The sequence below is a fragment of the Panthera pardus genome, unplaced genomic scaffold (assembly GCF_024362965.1).
Source record: "Panthera pardus isolate Hobbes unplaced genomic scaffold, ASM2436296v1 HiC_scaffold_13, whole genome shotgun sequence".
NCBI lineage: Eukaryota > Metazoa > Chordata > Mammalia > Carnivora > Felidae > Panthera > Panthera pardus.
Genome location: NW_026526688.1, coordinates 108,503,486 through 108,523,221, shown reverse-complemented (window position 1 = coordinate 108,523,221; position 19,736 = coordinate 108,503,486). Strand labels below are relative to the sequence as shown.

Genomic DNA, 19,736 nt, shown 5'->3' with positions numbered 1-19,736 from the left:
TTAAGTGAACAGATACCTAGCTATTCTTTTGAAATGCCATTCAAATGGCCCTCATATCATTTAATTTTCAATTGTTAGATTCATTTGGGCAAAACAAATTGGTATTCAAGGATATGAAGAAACCCTGTTCTTTGCTGTTTCCTGAATCAAAAGTTTCACACAACAGTACTGTTACACAATAGTAACAGGAGTTCATATGTGAGTCAAGATGTAAAAATATATTCCAATTTGTATTTTCTGTTTTATGGTAGATTAGAAAATAGTGACATATTTTATTTTGTTTTATTTATTTTTATGTTTACAATATTTATTTTTTTTATTTTGAGAGAGAGAGAGTGAGAGCGAGAGTGAGAGAGACAGAGAGAGAGAGAGAGCAAGAGCAGGAGCAGGTGAGGGGCAGAGAGAATCCCAAGCAGACTCCATGCCCAGCATGGAGCCAGATGCAGGGCTCGATCTCATGATGCAGGGCTTGATCTCATGAACTGTGAGATCATGACTTGAGCCGAAATCAAAAATCAGATGCTTAATCTACTGAGCCACCCAGTTGCCCCTATTTTTATTTTTTTAAGTTTATTTTTTTTTTAGTAATTTCTACATACAACATGGGGCTCAAACTCATGACCATAAGATCAAGAGTTGCATGCTTCTTCTAACTGAGTCAGCCAGGTGCCCCAGAAAATAATCACATTATTTTAAAACATGTATAGAAGCAGGATGCCAGCTAGAGTCACAATTTATAAAACTGTTGAAAATGCATAAAGAAAAAAAAAAACATCAGAGACTTTTGAGTACAGAAATGATACAGATCTATTCTAGAGGGGACGATACAAAATAATGTAAATTTCTAAGTTGGACAAAGAACAAAACTGCCTTGATCTTGATGTAGTTTGTGCTGCCTCATCCCTTTGTAATATACCAGTTTTTTTTTTGAATTAAATATATTTAACAAACAATGTTACATTAGTTTCAGGTGTATACATAGTGATTGCATAAGTCTATATGCATTTTTATTTTATTTTATTTTATTTTATTTATTTTATATTTTACCTTATTTTATTTTTATTTGAGAGAGAGAGCATGAGCAGGGGAAAAGGGCAAAGGGAGGGAGAGAGAGAGAATCTTAAGCATGCTCCATGCTTAGTGCAGAGCCTGACACAGGGCTCGATCCCACGACCCTGGGATCATGATACGAGTCAATATCAAGAGTCAGACTGTCAACCAACTGAGCCACCCAGTTGCCCCAACAAGTCTCTAGGCTATACTGTGCTCACCACAAGTGTAGCTACAATCTGTCACCATACTACGCTATTACCATACCATTGACTATATCCCCTATGCTGTGCCTTTCATCTCCATGACTTATTAATTCCATAACTGGAAGTCTGTGCCCTCCCCTTCCCTCACACTGCCTTCCCACTCCCCTTCCCACTGCCCTTCACCCCCTTTGTCCACCCCCTATCTTCCCTACCCCCTCCAACACCAATTTGTCCTCTGTATTTATGGGTTTGTTTCTGCAGAAAGGTTTGTGCCTTTTTGACTGCAGAGCAGAGTTGTAGAAGTTATAAACCAGAAAAAAAATACGTGGAACTTTTCAAGGTTATTTAATCCAGTCCCCTTCCTTTAGGCAGATGAACTCCCAAGGCAATAAGAAAGAACTATATAGTTGTTGATTCTATTTTAAAGTACTCTAGAGAGGGAGATTCCAGGACATTCCCTCATATACTTTTTCCAGCTTTTATTAGCCTCATAGTATGTTTACATACAAATGAATCCAGAAACTACCAATCTATTCAGAATAATTCTGCTAAATCTGTCAGTAATATTTCTTTCAGTATACTGATGATGGAATTTTTTTTGTCAATACATTTCCATTAATACATCTACTACTGAATTTCTTCCCATTTTATCTCATTCTTTTATGTGTATGCATGTTGATAACTTACTCTTTCTTCTTTTCCTTTGACCTCACAATCATAGAGTATAACCAAGTTTATAATGCTGGTTTGTAATATTTAAAATTAAACCCACTTTATATTTTTTAATGTTTTACAATGAAAGAGATATACCTAGTGTCTAGCTGAGTAAGAATAGAACCACAGATTTTTAGCATCAAATGAGATATTAAAAGTAATAGATTCCATATTCCTACAACATTTCTGTTAGGGCAATTTCAATGACAAGGAACTTAATATGTCATGATGCAGGCTATAAGATTTTCTGGCAGATTTAATCTAGTCTTATATAATATTTATTCTTATACAATGCTGTAATTATGCCACTATTTTCTTTGAAAATAATTTTTGGGGTTTTCATTATTTCCTGTTAAATTTTGTCTTGCTAGATTTGGTCTACCATTCCAATGTGCTAAGAAAAACTGGATGTTGATATTATTATCTGGAGTATTTACTCTCACTCCTATCTTTGTGTCATTCTGTCTATATTCCTATCCATCCATTCATCAACATACAAAAAACCCAATAGGACAAACAAAAATCCATAGAACATTTACAAATTCATTGAGAGAATTACCATACAAGAGAGATATAATATTTGCTAAGTATAGCATTCTTATTATGTGAAAGTATAGATCATCAATTAAAAAATAAATTAAAGCTAGATTGGCCTTTAATCTTTAGAGTTTATACTAATACTAGTGATCACTTATCCTACTTATAAGTTCTTGCAAAATCACTTTTCCATATTACGAGTCAATTGGAACAGTAAGTAGAGGAAGCGATGATTTCTGGGTGATTTCATGGGTTTTGAATGCCTCCTACTAAAAACATATTTTCACAAGGGACTTTGATACCTAAAATAATGCATCTCTTGGGAACTGGTTCTGTTAGAATATAAATATTCTTAGAGTTAGCATATTAAATTCCTATCAACTGCATATCTTCACATCAATGAACTTACAGATTTTTTTCTTCAGCATGGTTTTGGTGAAAGAGTAAAGAGATAATGTTACTCTGACAAAGAATTAAGTGATGGCTGGAGAAAAATAATAGATCAAAGGGGAAGGCTGGGTGTCAGTATGATATTTTCTCTTTTTGTTTTCTTTTTTCCTCACTCTATTCCTGTAAGTCCATTCCTTGCCAGATCTGCTGAACCATCTAACCTGGAATTGTAATTAAACAGTCTGAATATTTCTTTTCTCCATATCAGTGTGAATACTGATCATAGCCCATCACCTGAGATGCTTCTCTATTTGTAATAGGACACATGCAAAAGAAACTTCTAAGCTTACATTCCAAGCTTCTTCATTCATCACTTCCTCCTCTCTTTCTGTGTTGCTCATTTTATTTCATTCACTTTCAGACTGCTTCCCACATTAAGTCTTTCATTTGGTGTGATTAATTTATGTGTCAGCTTGACTGGGCCATAGAGTACACAGACAATTGCTCAAATATTATTTTGAGTGTGTCTGTGAGGATGTTTTGAATGAAATTAACAACTGAATTGGTCAACTGAGTAAAGCAGACGGTTCTCTCTAATGTGGATGGACCTCATCCAATCAGTTGAAGACCTGAATAGAACAAAAAGGCTCATCATCCTGTGAGTACAAGAGAACTCCTTACTGATGGTTTTGAGCTAGAACATTGCTTATTTGTTTGTTTGTTTTTTTGCCTTCAGATTTGGATTGAAACATTGGTTCTTCCTGGATCTTGATATTGCCAACCTTTGGACTGGAACTACACCATCAGCTCTCCTGATTCTCAGGCCTAAGGTTAATCCTTGTACTAGAACGACATCATTGGTTCTTCTAGGTCTCCAGCTTGCCAATTGCAGATATTGAGACTTATCAAACTACATAATCACATGAGAAAATTCTTTATAATAAATCTCTGTCACCCTACCATCACTCACCCTACCGGTTCTGTTTCTCTGGAGAACACCGACTAATACGTCTTGTAACTTCTGCCTACACAGGTCTGGAACTAAGGCCCATTTTGACGGGTTCCATCAGATGCTGCCTGCCACCTGGCTCCCTAGATTGCTGAGTAGCATCAGCTTAGATTGTTTATGGGTGTACACTATCCATGTTGTGAGCAACATTGTTCTTTAATCTCACATCTTTGTGGGCTGCCATTTGCCAGATACAGGCTTCATATTACCATACTTTATGATGTCCTATATTATTCACACTTTGACCATTGCTCTCTCCTTTACTCATGTATCCTGTTTTGAGTTCACCATTAATTCACAATGGTCAAGGAAGCACAGCTGTGAATGGATGCAAAAAGCCTCCTGAAACTTCCCTCCTCTACTGTTCCATTCCACCTGCAATTAAAATCAATCTGTGTGACAGTGACAATCTTGTAAAAGAAGGTTTGCTATAGTTAGTGTTGTTTTATGAGTTCACAAGTGCTAAAGGTAGAAATACTAGATGCCAAATAGTCCTCTATTTTATTTAAAAGGCCAACTATAACTCTCTGAATGATGCTTTATGAAGGGTACAATACTGAATTCAAAATTTTTAAAAAAAGTTTTATATCCATCTTTTTAATGGAAAGTAGACAGGCATTCAGGTTATTTACAGTAGTAGCCATCAGACCTGTGGGCAAGAGTTTTAGGGGAGGCAATCATCAGTGCTCTGATACTTATCCGCTTCCCCTTAAGAAATGGTTAGTGCAAGTCAAGAGTGTAGCCCTGATATGAAAAAGGTAGGAAGAAGTGACCCTTGCCTTTGTGGAGATCAAATTCTCAATTAGTGAAGAAAGGAGTAAACAGAAAGGTTTCCCACATCTGCTTTCATTAACATCCATGTGCATACTTCAATTCCAAAAATAATACTTATAGAATATCTTGATATTTTTTTAAGTCTCAATGAGTTTGAATTACACACAAAACGTTGAGGTATCTCAGACTTATGTCCATTAGCAATACCTCTGAGGCACATTGAAGATTGTCCAGTTCAACTAACTTGTTTTGCAGAAGAACAAGCAAGTTCTGAGAAATCGTTTCTTGTGAAAGATCATAGAGCATCCAAGCTATTCACCCGTTTAATATCACCCAAACACAACAGACCTTTTTAAAATTTTGTTTTGTTTTCAATAACTATGCCATTTGATGGAAAAAGTTTTCTTTTTATTATTTTTGATTGATTATTTTGTATAAGGCATTTTAACCCCCACTTCCCTACTCCTTCAATCCAATTTACAGGTTTTCATTTTTACACCATGTAGGTTTATTTAATTTCTTCCGGAATTTAAAATACCTTATAAAATTATTTAAATAATTCATTTTAAACATGCCTCCACCACAGACAACTGAGCTGTAGTTTTGTTTAATGCATGAATCTTTTTCTCTGAGTATGAAAATGTCTTACATTAAGCATAGCATATGACATACTGCTTCATACTTTTTGTGTGTACTGAGATGTAAAAGAGGAGATGCTTTTGTAAGACCTCAGAAATGAAATATTTATGGGAGAAAAATAAAAAAGCTGAAATAATTTCAGCATTATCTAGTTATAATATATTCCCACCTTGATATACTTTTACACACAACCAGGAAATAAAACTGTAAAACTTTGAAAGATGAAAGGACACAATTAAAGAAAAAAGGGCCAAGCGTTCTACCTTTGATTCCAAATAAACTTAGTGGAGATTTTAAAAACAGGCCTCAGATGACCCTGGTATGCAAAGATAATACATAGCTACATATTTATTTTTAATTTTTAATTTTTTAATTTTTATTTATTTATTTTCTCATTTTAGAGAAAGAGAGAGAGAGAGAGAGCACAAGCAGGGAGGGGGCAGAGGGGGAGAAAGGATCTCAAGCAAGCTCTAAGCTCAGTGCAGAGCCCGACTAGGGGCTCAATTCCACAACCCTGGGATCATGATCCAAGCCAAAATCAAGAGTCAGACACTCAACCTACTGTGCCACCCAGGTGCTCCTAGCTACATATGTTCAATGCAATTTTACATTGTGATCATCTTTAGAGACTGAATTGTGCATCTACTGATATTTAGAGCAATAAGCAAACTCAATTTATGGACAAAATATACATTCACTGATGATACTGTGAATATTAATTTTGGGCAAGAAAACTGCATTTTATTTGTCTTCACTACAATTCAAGCATAGAAGTCAACATTCAGATGCTATATTACATTGAGTTCTTAAATTCAACACATGCTTCTTAACAATTCTGTGTTATTCCTGATTGAAGATCATAAAAATTAAAAATCAAGTTTGAATAATTTGGAGAGGTAGTCTAATTTCTTTCTAGTAGGGCTAGTATTTACTACCTTTTCTTGTGAAAGGGTTGGCAACAGAAACAAAAAGAAACACATATTTGAAAATCACATGTTATTATAAAAAACATAAATAGAATACATACCGGGTTTAGAAGGATTGTGAGGAAAAGTTCACCTCCTCTGATACTTTTATCCAATTCTTGGGGTCCTCCTGGATATTCTTTGTAGAAAATAGTGTGGGTGAACAACCCACAGGTCTGTCGAGGGAGGACCTGAGGAAAAGGGGGGAAAGAAGAGCACACTGACATGACTTAAGAGCTCCACCACTGTCTCATGACCTCAGAGTCTGCAAACTATCATTTTCTATCGGAGTTCCTTGGTTGCTAAAGCGAAAATCTTACTGTAATCAAGAGCTGGTATTGGTGTAATTATCTAAATATTAAGGGAGTTGCTAGATCAATGCTATGGGACAGATAGGCTAAAACATTTTCAGGAAGTTCTAGAAATCTCACCTACCAGCTGAGTTATGTGAAAGGACTGACAAAAAATCAAAGCCTTCTTAGGATTAATTAATTTAAATATAGAGATTTTCCACATTTACATTTTTCATGGTATTAGATCATTACTCTCCTTGCTTCTGAAATACAATCTTACATGGTACTCAGGTTCTAAGATTCAATTTTAGTATATGTGCTGCCGAAGCGAGCACTGGTTCTAAGATTCAAAAACAATCCATTTCCATCACTTCTTCCACTTTCATATGTTTTGTTTTTACTACACTCTGATTTTAAATTTTAATCACAGTAGTAGTCAAATCATTTAATGACTGCTTCTGGCATATTCTGTGGTTAATTCTGTTATAAATTTGAATGTTCAACACAGAAAGCAAATAAGTAATTTTATTCCAAAAGTTTGTTTTGAATAATAAACTGCTTATAATCTAAAGGAAAATGCATCCAATTGAACAGAGTAACTATAATTTCATATATTCTTTGCTTATAATAGTTTGCATTAAATTCAAGCTAAATGAACGCATGTAATATTGGTTAAAATGAATGTTTTTATTTTATGATATGTCAACATGGAACTTAATAAAGGGAAAATGATACTTTCAGTCTGATTCAAAATTACATAAGAGCAATTCTTTCTATACTTCCTGGATTTTTATGAATGTCAATACCACTGTTTTCATTATTAGGAGCTCCATTTTTAAATCTGAGACTTTTAAAATCTAGGATCTAGGTCTTCTAGTACTAGTTGTGGTTAGGCATGTGTTCTAGTGCTTTTTTTTTGTTTGTATGTTTTTAGATAGTGATTAGATAAATAATAGATAGATGGATGGATAGATAGGTAGATAGTTCTAACAGCAATCTGAATAATGGATTGAGAAAATGTAAATATTTAAAGTAGGGAGAAGAGTTTACTGTTGCTATGATCTAGGCAACTGAAAATGAGAATATAACCTGAAGCCCCAGAAGTGGGGATGGGCATATTAAATGGACTATTTTATTTCAAAGTGAGGAATACCACATCTTTTCCATTCCAATGAATACTTATAAATTCCCATCTAAAATTCATTTGATTCTATTCTCATTTATAGCAACTGATACAGCATTCTTGTATCATATTATTATTTTTTGAATCAACATATCTGGAAAAAATATATATACACCTCCACTTTAGTAGCATGCAAGGAAAAGAAAAAAGAAGAATAAAATAATATCCTAAGATACTCTTAAGTGTCTGAAAGCCAAAGCAAACTGGGTGGATAACTTTCAGATGTTATTTGTTTGATTCTGTTAATAGTGTAGTGACTTGAGAGATATATGCTTGATCCATGGACCAACATTTTGCTTGGAAAACTCTCAATATGACCATCCAAACAAACAGACAAGGAGAAACTCCCAGAAGTATAGGGTCCCCAGACAAAACTTCAATTGAGAAACTGCAAGGATGATTCATTTGAAACTCATTTGAGCTTGTTTAGACTTTGCTAAAACCACCCACAGCAAGCCAATAACATGCAAACAACGTGTTAATGGGTGACCTGTCACCACCATGGTATGTTAGGAACTTATGTTATCATGTCACAGAGGTCTGCAGTTATATGTTGTATTTATTCCACATACAGATATTAAGAGCCTTCAATACACATAGCAGTATGTGCTCACCATGATGTTATTGTGAATGAAGCCCTTTCGGTACCGTGCAGGTTTCAAATGTGGATATTCTTCAGTGCTGGTGACCTGAATACCCCAGACCTTCTTCCAAGCTTCATATAACTGAATATGAACCGGGTAGACCCCTGAGTGATGTGGTGCCACCGCGTAGCCCATGTTGATAGGGATTCCATGTTCCTAAAAGAAGGCAAGAACAACATTACATGGAGTGTGGTCAATTGAATTCCATTAAAATTGTTTCCATAAACATTATTTAACACACATTGAATTCTATGCTAAATACAAGAAATATAAAAACTAACATGGAGCTTTTGCCTTTCAGGAACTCATAATCTTATAGAACTCTGATTCTATCATAGACATAGTAAATACTTTGGCATGTGGTGTGTGGGTGATATTCATTCTGAATTTTGAATACTGAAAGCTTGGGGAGAAGATAGGAAGAGAACATGGTCTTTCCTTAGATAGTTATAGAAAAACAGTGTCACTTGAGCAAGTGCCCAAAGATGAAAGAGTCTGTGTGTTTGTGTGTGTGTGTGTGTGTGTGTGTGTGTGTGTGTGTGTGTGTAATGTTAAAGACAACCAGAAAGGTAAGTCTGAACTATAAAGTAATGAGCCTTTACTATGAACTAAGGGATTTGGAAAAAATTCTATTTAAATAGTGTAGATAAGGAAGCTCTTTGAGAATGGAGGGGCATGATCTGTTCTATGTTTCTGGAAGAAGGATCTAGTGACAACACATTCAGATGAAGTAAAAGTGGGGAGGAAATGAATTGCAATGGTGCATTTTAAAGGGAACATGGGTGTCCAAGCTAGGTTGAATTTTGGTGGTCCAATTTCATTTCATTTCATTTCATTTCATTTCATTTCATTTCATTTCATTTCATTTCATTTGTGTTTATTTATTATTGAGAGACAGAGAAAGAAAGAGCATGAGCATGGGAGGGGTAGAGAGAGGAGGAGACACAGAATCTGAAGGAGGCTCCAGGCTCTGAGCTGTCAGCACAGAGCCCGATGCGGGGCTCTAACTCATAACCCATGAGATCATGACCTGAGCCAAAGTCGGACGCTTAACCAACTGAGCCACCCAGGTGACCCATGGTGGTCCAATTTTAAAAGCCATGGGGCAAATGTCATATAAGACACAGTGATGATTTGAAGGGTAAAGGAAAAGCCAAATTAAGGTTTTTTCCTTGGTTTTGGTTCAAAGCAGCTCAATTCACTTTTTATGAAACATACACTTTACTATGAAATGCTTGCCCTGGGTAAACAATTGAGTCTAAAGGAAAACAGGTATATATTTAAAATAAGAAAATGAAAAAGTTGTTGAAGAATGACATTAGATTGCAAGGTATATGATATAGATCTGCAGTTTTCTAATTTCTCCTCCTTTATATTTCTCCCTTTAAATGCTTTTCTGCTTTATAAGACACCTTATAGGATTGAATCTCATCAATGAGGTTATAAATGAGAGTGTATAGTATTATATGAAAGTTGATTGAATCAATAAGCAGAACACAAAAGTGTTGACAATTGCCATTAATATTTTCCATTATATGGCACACAGCATAAGAAAAGAATTCAGTTTGGCATAAGAAGCAAGCAGTGAATGGATCAAATATCTATAGTGCCTAAGTCACATGTCACACTCAGCTCAGAAGATGGACCCTAAATACTTTGCTTCATTTTCCATCATTTTCCTTTCATAGACTGACTCTCATTGTATAGCCAAATCTACCTCTCTTTCATCAAGACTATGTGTTTTCTAACATCTATTACAATAAATGACTCTGTAGAAAGACTGAATTATGAAATCAATGCTATAGAATGAGCTAGAGTCTTTTGCTAGGCACTGGGGAAAACTAATTTCTTGCTGTGTGCAGAAGAAAAATACTTTCCCAGGAGCTTATACTTTCAATATAAGGCAAAGTTGGAAATGTCCAGTAACAAAACTACTTGGAAGCTGCCTATGAGCAGGTAGCTACTGTTATTTTGACAGATCACTGGGGGTCATGTACTGGGAAAAGCCTTAGTTCTCTTGGCTTAGTTCCATGTTGCCCAGTGAATCCTTGCAAAGTGTCCAGGTATCATCAGGTAGCCAAGTGTGGATACATTGGGTATGAGATACAGATGAACTTCCTCATCAGAGAAATATAGGGTCAAGTGTGTTCAAACCTTTCTATCTGGTAAGTAGAACTCGTATGACTGATATTTAGAGAAGCACTCCTGATTTATAAGAAAGGAAAACCAATCTGTTATACTCCCATTACTCTTCCGTGATTCATATGGAGGTTTTGTAATAGTCTAATCCCATGATTTGCAAATAACAAAATCAACAATATATGAATCCTCATATCTGTACTAATCATGGTGCTAGTCCTCATTTACTATCCCCATATAATATTTTATTCCAAACTTGGGGCCTACAACACTAGATAAGTATGTAAATGTCCTAGAAAGAAAGAGATGAAAAGTGAAATCATGAAGAAAATTGAAATATCAAACAACTATATCTCCTCAGGAAAAAAAAACATTTCAATTTTGACAGGTAGTAAAATGAATTGTAGAACTTTCATGAAAAACCAGAAGGTAAAAAGCAATTGATTTAGTGAGTAGGAAGGAAGGGGCAGTAAAAGGATTTTATTATATTTATTGATTTCTAGGGGCTCAATGTTATACTGCTCATAAGGTCATCTTATCACACTGACAACCAGAGCTCAATCAAAATAGTAAATCACACTAGATAATTATGAGTTTATACTTTTTCAATCTAAATGATAACACAAAATGAAAAGTAATTCCCTAGAAACTCTTTTTCTGTTATCAAGAAGCTTGCTGAACTGGAAACCTTCATACTTTACTGCCTAGAGCTTAAAACCCACTTCACAGAGATATGGTCAACTAAAAAGTGAACTAAACATACCTATAAACGATCACAAAAATTAACAAAATTTATAAGATTTGCTAATATGAATGAAGGAAGCATTTGAAACTATAGGAAGAGAAATAAAATGGCAGAATAAACTAATTCAAATATGGTTTTTATTATTTATTAAAACAATGTCTTTATAGGATCTAAGATTTCTATGACATTGCAAAATGATATCACAGATATTTACAATTAAACTTGATTAAATTTTCCCAGTTACATTAAATTCCTAGTTGATTGGGAAATGAGATAATGTGGTAATTTACAGACTATATAAAAATAGGGTCACCAGTTTTCAATAACTGGAATAAAATAATATGTATTTAGCATTAAACTTTCAATAGTAGATGAAATGATCTCATTTAATTTTTTCTTTGTTCCTACTGATCATATCTGCTTGCAGTTGCTAAGTACATAATATTTATGAAGTGTTTTCACATTTGTCTAATGAGATCCTCATAAGCACCCTGTGAGGTGGCCTAGATGTTATTATCAAATGTGGAAACTGAGGCTCAGGGAAGGCAAATGACTTGTTCATGTTCCTAAATGTCAGAGCTAAAATTATAATCAAGTCTTCTAAATTCACAGATTTTACATTTGCTTTTCTACTAAGTTGTTACTACTGTGAGCTCCCACTCCAACCCCAGTTAATGATTGGAAGTACTTTATAGACAGAGAATTGATTCTAATACATATTTCTGAACTGTAACTCCTATCTACTCTATTTTCATTTGGAGAGGTTATAAAGCAAAATTCTACCTTTCCCAAACTTCTCTGCAGCTCTCATTTGTTATGCACTCAGGCAATTATTGCACTCAGCCAATTAGAAGTGCTCAGGACATATTTTAGAAGGCAGTAGATGGGCAAATGCTGAAGTGTGGTAGCTCCTGGCTCCTATTATTGACACTAAGGTCTTGAAAATAGGAGACTTTTCTGAGGCAGTATTTGGTGCCCATTTGCAGGGCAGCAGTAGAAACTTATGCTTCTGCCAGAGCTCCAGTGGCAGCTTTGGAAGTGGTCATTTCTCTAGGGAAACAGTTTTGTCTGGCTTTGTGAGTCCTTTGAGAGGAACAGCCTAGACTCTGCTTCATCAGCCTTTCTAAAGTTTTTGGAAGCACTTAAATTGCTAAGTAAAAACTCCCCCTGTTTAAAATAACTTCAAGTGGCTTCTGCTTCTAGCATGGAAACCTTACTGATACGGGTAGTTCCCGCTCCTTTATAATAAGTATGAAAAGTTTAAGGAGTTCAGATGAGATGTCAGTGGTTTGAATTCTAGGAAAACAGAGGAGGAAGAGATTGCTAATGCAGTGCCCAATATTTCTTCAAGAAAACTCATTGATATATGGCAAACACCTATTTGTCTAGTTGGATACTATCATGTAATATATATGACTACTTAATTTTATGTACTCGTCAGCCAGTGGTAATGATAGAGAAAATAAATATGAGACTAGTTTACTTAAATAATAAATACCCCAAGTTTTTAACACAGGACAACATGTGGTGAAACCATGTAAAGTAGGGAACATAAAGAAGGAGAACAAATTCTCTTGAAAGACCATTGCTCCAATGGATTAATCTTGATGAACACAAACACCTCTGTGTCAGCATTCATTGCAATATCCCTTTGTAGGATAACTACATACTAATGAATGGGCAAAGAGATCTGTAGGCATTACATGCAAAGACAGAAAGAACCATGGGTAAGCTTGAGCATTACCCTGGTGCTATCATTTATGGTCAGTCAATGCAGATACTTTTTTAGAAGACCTGATATACCATAGGGAGCCAGAGGAAAAAAGGAGAAAAAAAGGGCTCTTGGAGGTCAGGAGATCCCTGGATCCTCCACAGATATTTGGACAGAAACCTGAAGAATGGATGAAGGTCTTGATACAAGGATGATGAAGAGCCAGAAAAATGGTATTTTTCCTATTATTATCTCCTTATATTTGCATTTCAGGAGATATTGCTTGTGAAACCAGCCCACAATACATTTAGGGTGGTTTTAAGCACTTTTTTTTAAGTGTTTATTTATTTTTGAGAGAGAGAGAGACAGAGCGCAAGTAGGGGAGAGGCAGAGAGAGAGAGAGAGATACGGAATCTGAAGCAGTCTCCAGGCTCTGAGCTGTCAGCACAGTGCCAGATGCGGGGCTCGAACTCAAGGACCTTCAGATCATGACCTGAGCGTAAGTCGGAAGCTTCACTGAGCCATCCAGGCGCCCCTATTTAGGATAGTTTTATATCTCCAGCGCTTAGCAGCATGCCTGGTACATTGATGGTGTTTAACAAATATTTTTTAAAGGAAGTGATAAATTTAAAATGTTATTAAATAAATTTAATCATTTTATATTTAATAAATGAATATAAAAGGAAAATAAATAAAATAATGATTGCATAAATGAATAAATTCACTTACTTGAGTAACGATATAATGCATTAAACAGTATCCTGTTGAACATAAAGTACTGATTTGTACTCGGATATACATGACTTCTAGGGAGCGACACTAGTGCTAAAGAAAATAGATCTCATTATCTATTTTTCCTTTTAATAAGGACTTGGAATCATATTGTCAACTTTGAGAATGACCCTAGGATTATTGATTTTCCACTGTGTTTTGGGAACTGAAATTGTCTTCTGTTTTCATAAGTGATAAAAGCAATGACTGTGTGACCCTAGAAATTGGCTGGGTCAGTCCTGACACTTTTTGGACTGAAGCCTAGTAAATGGTGACAAATGTCTGGGGAGCTCTGTGTTACAAATGGATTTTTCTTTTGAAAAAGAAATAGCATAGCAATGGTGTTGCTTCTACAGTGTGAACTTTCCGATCCTAAGTAGAGTTATTTTGGGCAATTGAGACTCATCCTCCTTTAATATTCTTGATCCTGCTGAAGGTCTACTTTGCTGCCTAAAGGAAACTAACAGAAAAACTAAGTAAGTCTTCATTAACACTGTACAAAATGTAGTTGATTAGGCATTTGCATTGTTAATTTTTTGTGGTTAGAACTCTTAATTTATTGACAATCAACATGTTCAATACATTTTGGTTTGTTAATTTTCTTTTATTCAATACATATTTATTATGTACATGATGTATTAGAAATCATTTGAGGTGCTGAAAATATATCAGTCAACAAAACAGACAGAAATCCTTGCCATCAAGAAGTGTACATTTTAATAAGATGAGATCAAGATTACACAAAATAAGCAGGCAAATTGTATAATATATCAGAAGATGCTAAGGGCTATGGAGAAAAATAAAGCAGAGAAAAGGGGGGGGGGTTGAATGAATATGGGTTGCAATATTAAACAGATTATTTAGGAAGGATTCCCAGAGAAGGTAGTATTTTGAATCAAGATCTGAAGTTGTGAGGGATTAAGCCATACAGATAACTTGAGGAAGATCATTCCAGGCAGAGGTGACAGTACATACATTGCTCTGTAGTTAAAAGCACTTCAGGTGTTTTTTTAGGAAGAATAAGAATTCTTTTTTTGTTTGTTTTTTTGTTTAGAGCAGAATTAGCAAAGGGGGAGAGTCGTCGTAAGAGACGCTATCAAGAGGCAGGGTTGCTGCAAATAGTCTTACAAGGTATTTACTGAACAACTCCAGGGGACACTATTCACATTGATTATGTTTTCGTGGAAGCTATATAAGGCAGCATTGCTGAAAAGAAGGAATGGGTGTGGATCATTTGGGTGCCTATATGCTACTATCAGGATGTTGGTATTACCCCAAGTGAGATAAGGAGCTACTGGAAAGTTTTTGCGTACATAGATGATATAATATAGCCTACCATTACAAAAATTCTTCTGAATGCTGGCAGCTGACTAAAAGGAAGTAAGGCAGAAACTAGTATCCTGTTAATAGGTTATTGAAACAATCTAATAACAGCTTGGATCAGGATGGGGACAATGTAGTTAGTGAGAAATGATTTTAGATCTGTATATATTGTGGAGCCACAGGATTCAATGACTGATTGAATAGAAAACATGAGATAAATGCTCAATTAGAAGGATAGAATCTCCATCAAGTGATACTGGGAAGTTAAAAAAATTAAACAGGTTTTGGGGAAAGAGAGGACATATATTTGACATTAGACATCCAATTCGATATGTCAGTTAGGAAGTCAAATAAACCAGTTTAACATTCAGAGGAGAGTTCAGCTAGAGATCTAAATTTGAAGAGTTATCAATATATAAATTTCATTTAGAGCCATAAGACTCATTAATATCATCAACAGAATTAATGCATAAATAGAGAAGTCTAAGGATAGATCTTATGGGGGGGGGAGGGGGTGGTTAACATTACAAAGAGAAGAGAAGAAATCCAGAAAATATACTGAGAAAGAGTATTTCAAGTGAGATGGGAGGAATGCCAGGAATCTACAACAAAATAGGAGCCAATTGAAGAAAGTGTTTGATAAAAGAGTCTGAACAACATGTATAGAGCTGATAACAGATGAAGTTAAATGAGAAAATAAGAATTGCCCGTTGGTTTAAAATATTAAATATTGGATGTGCATTGGTGAACTGGACAAGAGTTCTGATGGAGAAGCGGAGGGAAAGCATATCAGAATGGATTTAAGAGAGAATGGGAAGAGCTGCAACAGGGACAAGTGAGTATTAAAACTATTTCAAGAATTTTGGCTAAAATGGAGAGTCTAGAAATGGTGCTGTAGCTGCAGGATGCAGCAAACATAAGCACAGGTTTATCTAAAGATGGGAGTAAGAGCAGTATGTTTGTACACAGAGGGAAATGATTTAGGAAAGAGGAGAGAATTTCTGGAATAATGCTCTTGAACCATTGGAAAAGGGTGAGATTGAGTGCAAAAGGAAGGAATTTGGTCTTTGCATTTCTAGTTCTTTTATTCATTGTTTCAAGACAGAAGCCAAGATTGTGTGCTTCTGTCACAGAATATCAGCCCACAATTTATATTTATGTCATTATTAACACAGTTTATGTTAACTGGCACCAATATATCCAAAAGCTTTTACTAAATAATTATGGCCACATGAGTAACTGTCTATAAAAATTATTATAATTATTAGATTTTTCTGTAGGCACATTAAAATTATACCTATTATTATGTTTTCATTTCATTATCATCATGTTGAAGTAGCAGTTGTAGGGAGCATGTGGAAGTTCACTTCTAATTGATTGATTTTTCTATACAGTGAAATAAGATCATCAGCTGAGAATGGGGATGGGGGAAGATGTGGGGTAGTTTGCAGAAAGCGAGGATGAAACAGTGGCCTAGAGGAGTAGGATGATGAGTAAACTGAGGAGTTTCAGTGTAACTTCTGGGCAGCATTGAGGGTCTATTGAGGTCTGCGGTTATGGCTTTAAAATGAGAACAGTTAAGTGTTGGTCCCACCACATTCAGTTTCAGGGGTAGAGGCGTAGACTAGGTAGAGATTTGGATCCAAACAACGTTGAGGCTTTGCAGGGGAGTATTATGGACCCAGAAGTGCAAAGGATTTCAGAGGGTATTCAAGGGAATGCTTATGATGATGGGCTCTTGAGATAAACTGAATAAGGAGAATAAGGATGAAAACAAGCACCTGAGAACAGTGAAGGGTGACAGAAATGTGGCATGAGGATATTTCATGAAATGCCAGACTGCATTTCAGTAGCTTTCCCTTCATTGTTGCCTCTGCTACATGGCAAAATTTAGTGCTAGATTTAATTTAGTAACAAGAGAAACAGTACTGGATATTAAGTATTTAGAGCTTTTGACAATGCCCTTCACCTGGAAGAAATGATAACATTAAAGAATCTTAGATGTGTTAAGAGTCAGATAGAAACAAGAATAGTATTATCTCTCCATTATTACATCTTTTCTATAGTTACAATAAGCAGAAACATGCAAAAAGAAGATGCTCAAAATAATTTTGGTGAATAAAATCGACACCATTTCACAATATGTTTCACCTGTAATTTTATCTCCAGTAAATAATATACCTGATTTATCTTGTCATATCTTCTCTCCATTCTAAGAACCTCATGAATTTATACACACTACACATTAGTTATTTTTTAAATTTATTATTATTATTATTGTTGTTGTTATTATTATTAAATATGATTGCCTATGTTCATGGAATAAAGCACTGTTTTAGGTGGGATGGGTAGGGGGTGTGTGTGCGTGGATGTGTCTGCATGTGTGTGTACACGAAGTGGACATGTTGAAGAGGGCAACTTGCCCTTTTTAATGAGGCTAGAATGCCTTTGATTTTCTGATGTTGAACACATTTCCAAACCTTTTAGGTGCTTCCACAACTGTATAGTTGATGGGCTAGAATCGTAATTGAAACACATTACTTTGCAGAAATAGATTTGCATAAACTATTACTTTCCCTGAGCAATAGGATATATTTCTAATATTATTTTTGAGTAAAGCTGAGATTTCTCTTAGGAGTCATTTTTCCCCTTAATGTCAACTTAATGCAGTTATAGAAAAATGCTTTAAACATTTTGTGTGGCATGTGCCATCTCTCAGGTTGTCAATTCCCCCGCCCTCCAAATACAGGGTCTTATTTCATTTTTAAAATCCTTCTGTGACATCCTGTGCCTTCTCTAAGAGTTAAAATATTCATATCTGCAATTTTTTCTAATGTTGGGGAACGTTTACCACCATGTGAAAAGGGTTAAATTTCATCAGACAGAAAGTAAATTTATGTTAATAAATGGTACATATATAGTCAAAAACACCTAAATTATGATTGCTTAAATAAATGCCTATAAAAATATTAAGGTATTATATTATTCTGTAGGTATGTAGATGTTTCAAGTTAGAATCATACCAAAATATTATTTCCATTTTGCTATCATCATGTTACAGTGGCATTATATTTGGAAATCAAAGCATTGATACAGTTCTCATCTCAAAACAATCTGACTTCAAGTATTCTAATTCATCTGTATTATCAATCAGTTTTAACTCTCTCCACTGTTAACATGTTTGGAAACAATTCTCATATTCTCCTATTGCTCAAGTTACTGCAGATACGACTGCAGGGAACTGAGGTGTCAACTATAAAGAGGTAATCACGGTATGATGAAAATGTTCAGCCACTATAGGTAAAGCATGAAAGAAACTATCAAGCTGAAAGAATTTTTCAAATTGAAGAAGGCAAAAAAGAAAAAAAAGAAAAGAAAAATATATGGTAACAAACACTCTTGATGAATTATCCAATTTGAATAAGGAAGACTCAATATAATAGGGAGTTAAGTAAAAAAAAAAATTCTTGAAAATCTTGGCCCTTGAAGATTTAAGAGTCATTTAATCATTAAAAACAAGCATGGTCATTGAAGCAATTTTAATTAAAATCTGTCAGTGAAAGTTCATTGTTCTTATTGACCATTCTAAAAATCTACTCACAAAATTGCTATCTAAAAATTGATTCATAAATAAGCATAAAACCTACTACCAACACTTCTTAAAAAGTTTTGGGCTTCTAGGTTCAGGGTATCCTATATAAATATTCCTTTGGAGGGTCTACAAATTTTAAACAATGGGTCAATTTGAATGTAAGCAAATGTCAAAACATCCAAAGAGGCAAAATGTAATGTAAAGCACTGGGTAGGGAATGGGTTCAAACTTTGTACCAGAAAGACAAAAGTGAAAACAAAAAACAGTGGCTTAAAAAAGAAGAACTTATTATTCTTGAGAAATGGTAAATCTGGAGATAAGCAGTTGGTTCAGAGTTTCAAGAATGCCAGAAGTGTGGTATCTGATTCTCTTGGCCTTTCCTTCATAGTTTTATGATGATGCCTCAATTCCAGTTAATAGGACCAAATAGGCAAAATAAAGGAGCAGAGGCAAAGGGCAGAATGGCAAGCATCAGCTGGATCCAACCTGGTTTCCTGGAGCCTCATATCACTACTTATCGTTATTTCTAAATGCTAGGAATGTGTTAAATGTCTCCTACCTGAAATAAAAGCTGAAAAATCAATCCTTTAGCTAGACATTTTGCTCCACAAGCAAACTTTGGGTTTATTCAATAAGGAAGAATGTAAAAAAAAAAAAAATGTGCACTAAGTGTGCATTTAGAAGTGATGACCAAGGACTAAAGACATCTGTACCCTGAGGTGAGAATGTAGAAGTGAGAATTTCCATGCACCATTGCTAAGTAGCTCACTTTCTAATCTTGTCTACAAAAGACATGCAAGAATAATGATCCAGAAGGTTCTAGAAGAGAAACGAATAAGAATATACTAATTCAGAGCATTGAGACATGATAGGAAAATCTGGAAAATTGGTATTTCAAATGGTAGATAGAGTTCTATGCAAAGGTGATCAGTTACTTGGATTTAGGACCCTGGGGCCCTAAGGCCTAGGGTATAAAGTTCCCGTAAATTCTGGTCCCACATGAGCTACTCAGTCTCATCTTCTCTTAATTCCCAACTCAAAGTGTCTTCTG

At 35.1% G+C, this 19,736-nt stretch overlaps 1 protein-coding gene across 2 annotated transcripts in view; it reads right to left on the bottom strand.

Annotated features, from left to right (window-relative positions):
• The window catches only part of LOC109248522 (bifunctional heparan sulfate N-deacetylase/N-sulfotransferase 4), a 417,596-nt gene that overhangs the window by 93,383 nt on the left and 304,477 nt on the right, over positions 1 to 19,736 (bottom strand). For both annotated transcript variants that reach the window (XM_019418297.2, XM_019418308.2), the window contains exons 6-7: positions 8,375 to 8,560; positions 6,347 to 6,475 (exon numbers count right to left, since the gene is read on the bottom strand). In XM_019418297.2, coding sequence (XP_019273842.1) covers positions 6,347 to 6,475; positions 8,375 to 8,560 — 315 coding nt within the window. The remainder of the gene's footprint in view (positions 1 to 6,346; positions 6,476 to 8,374; positions 8,561 to 19,736) is intronic.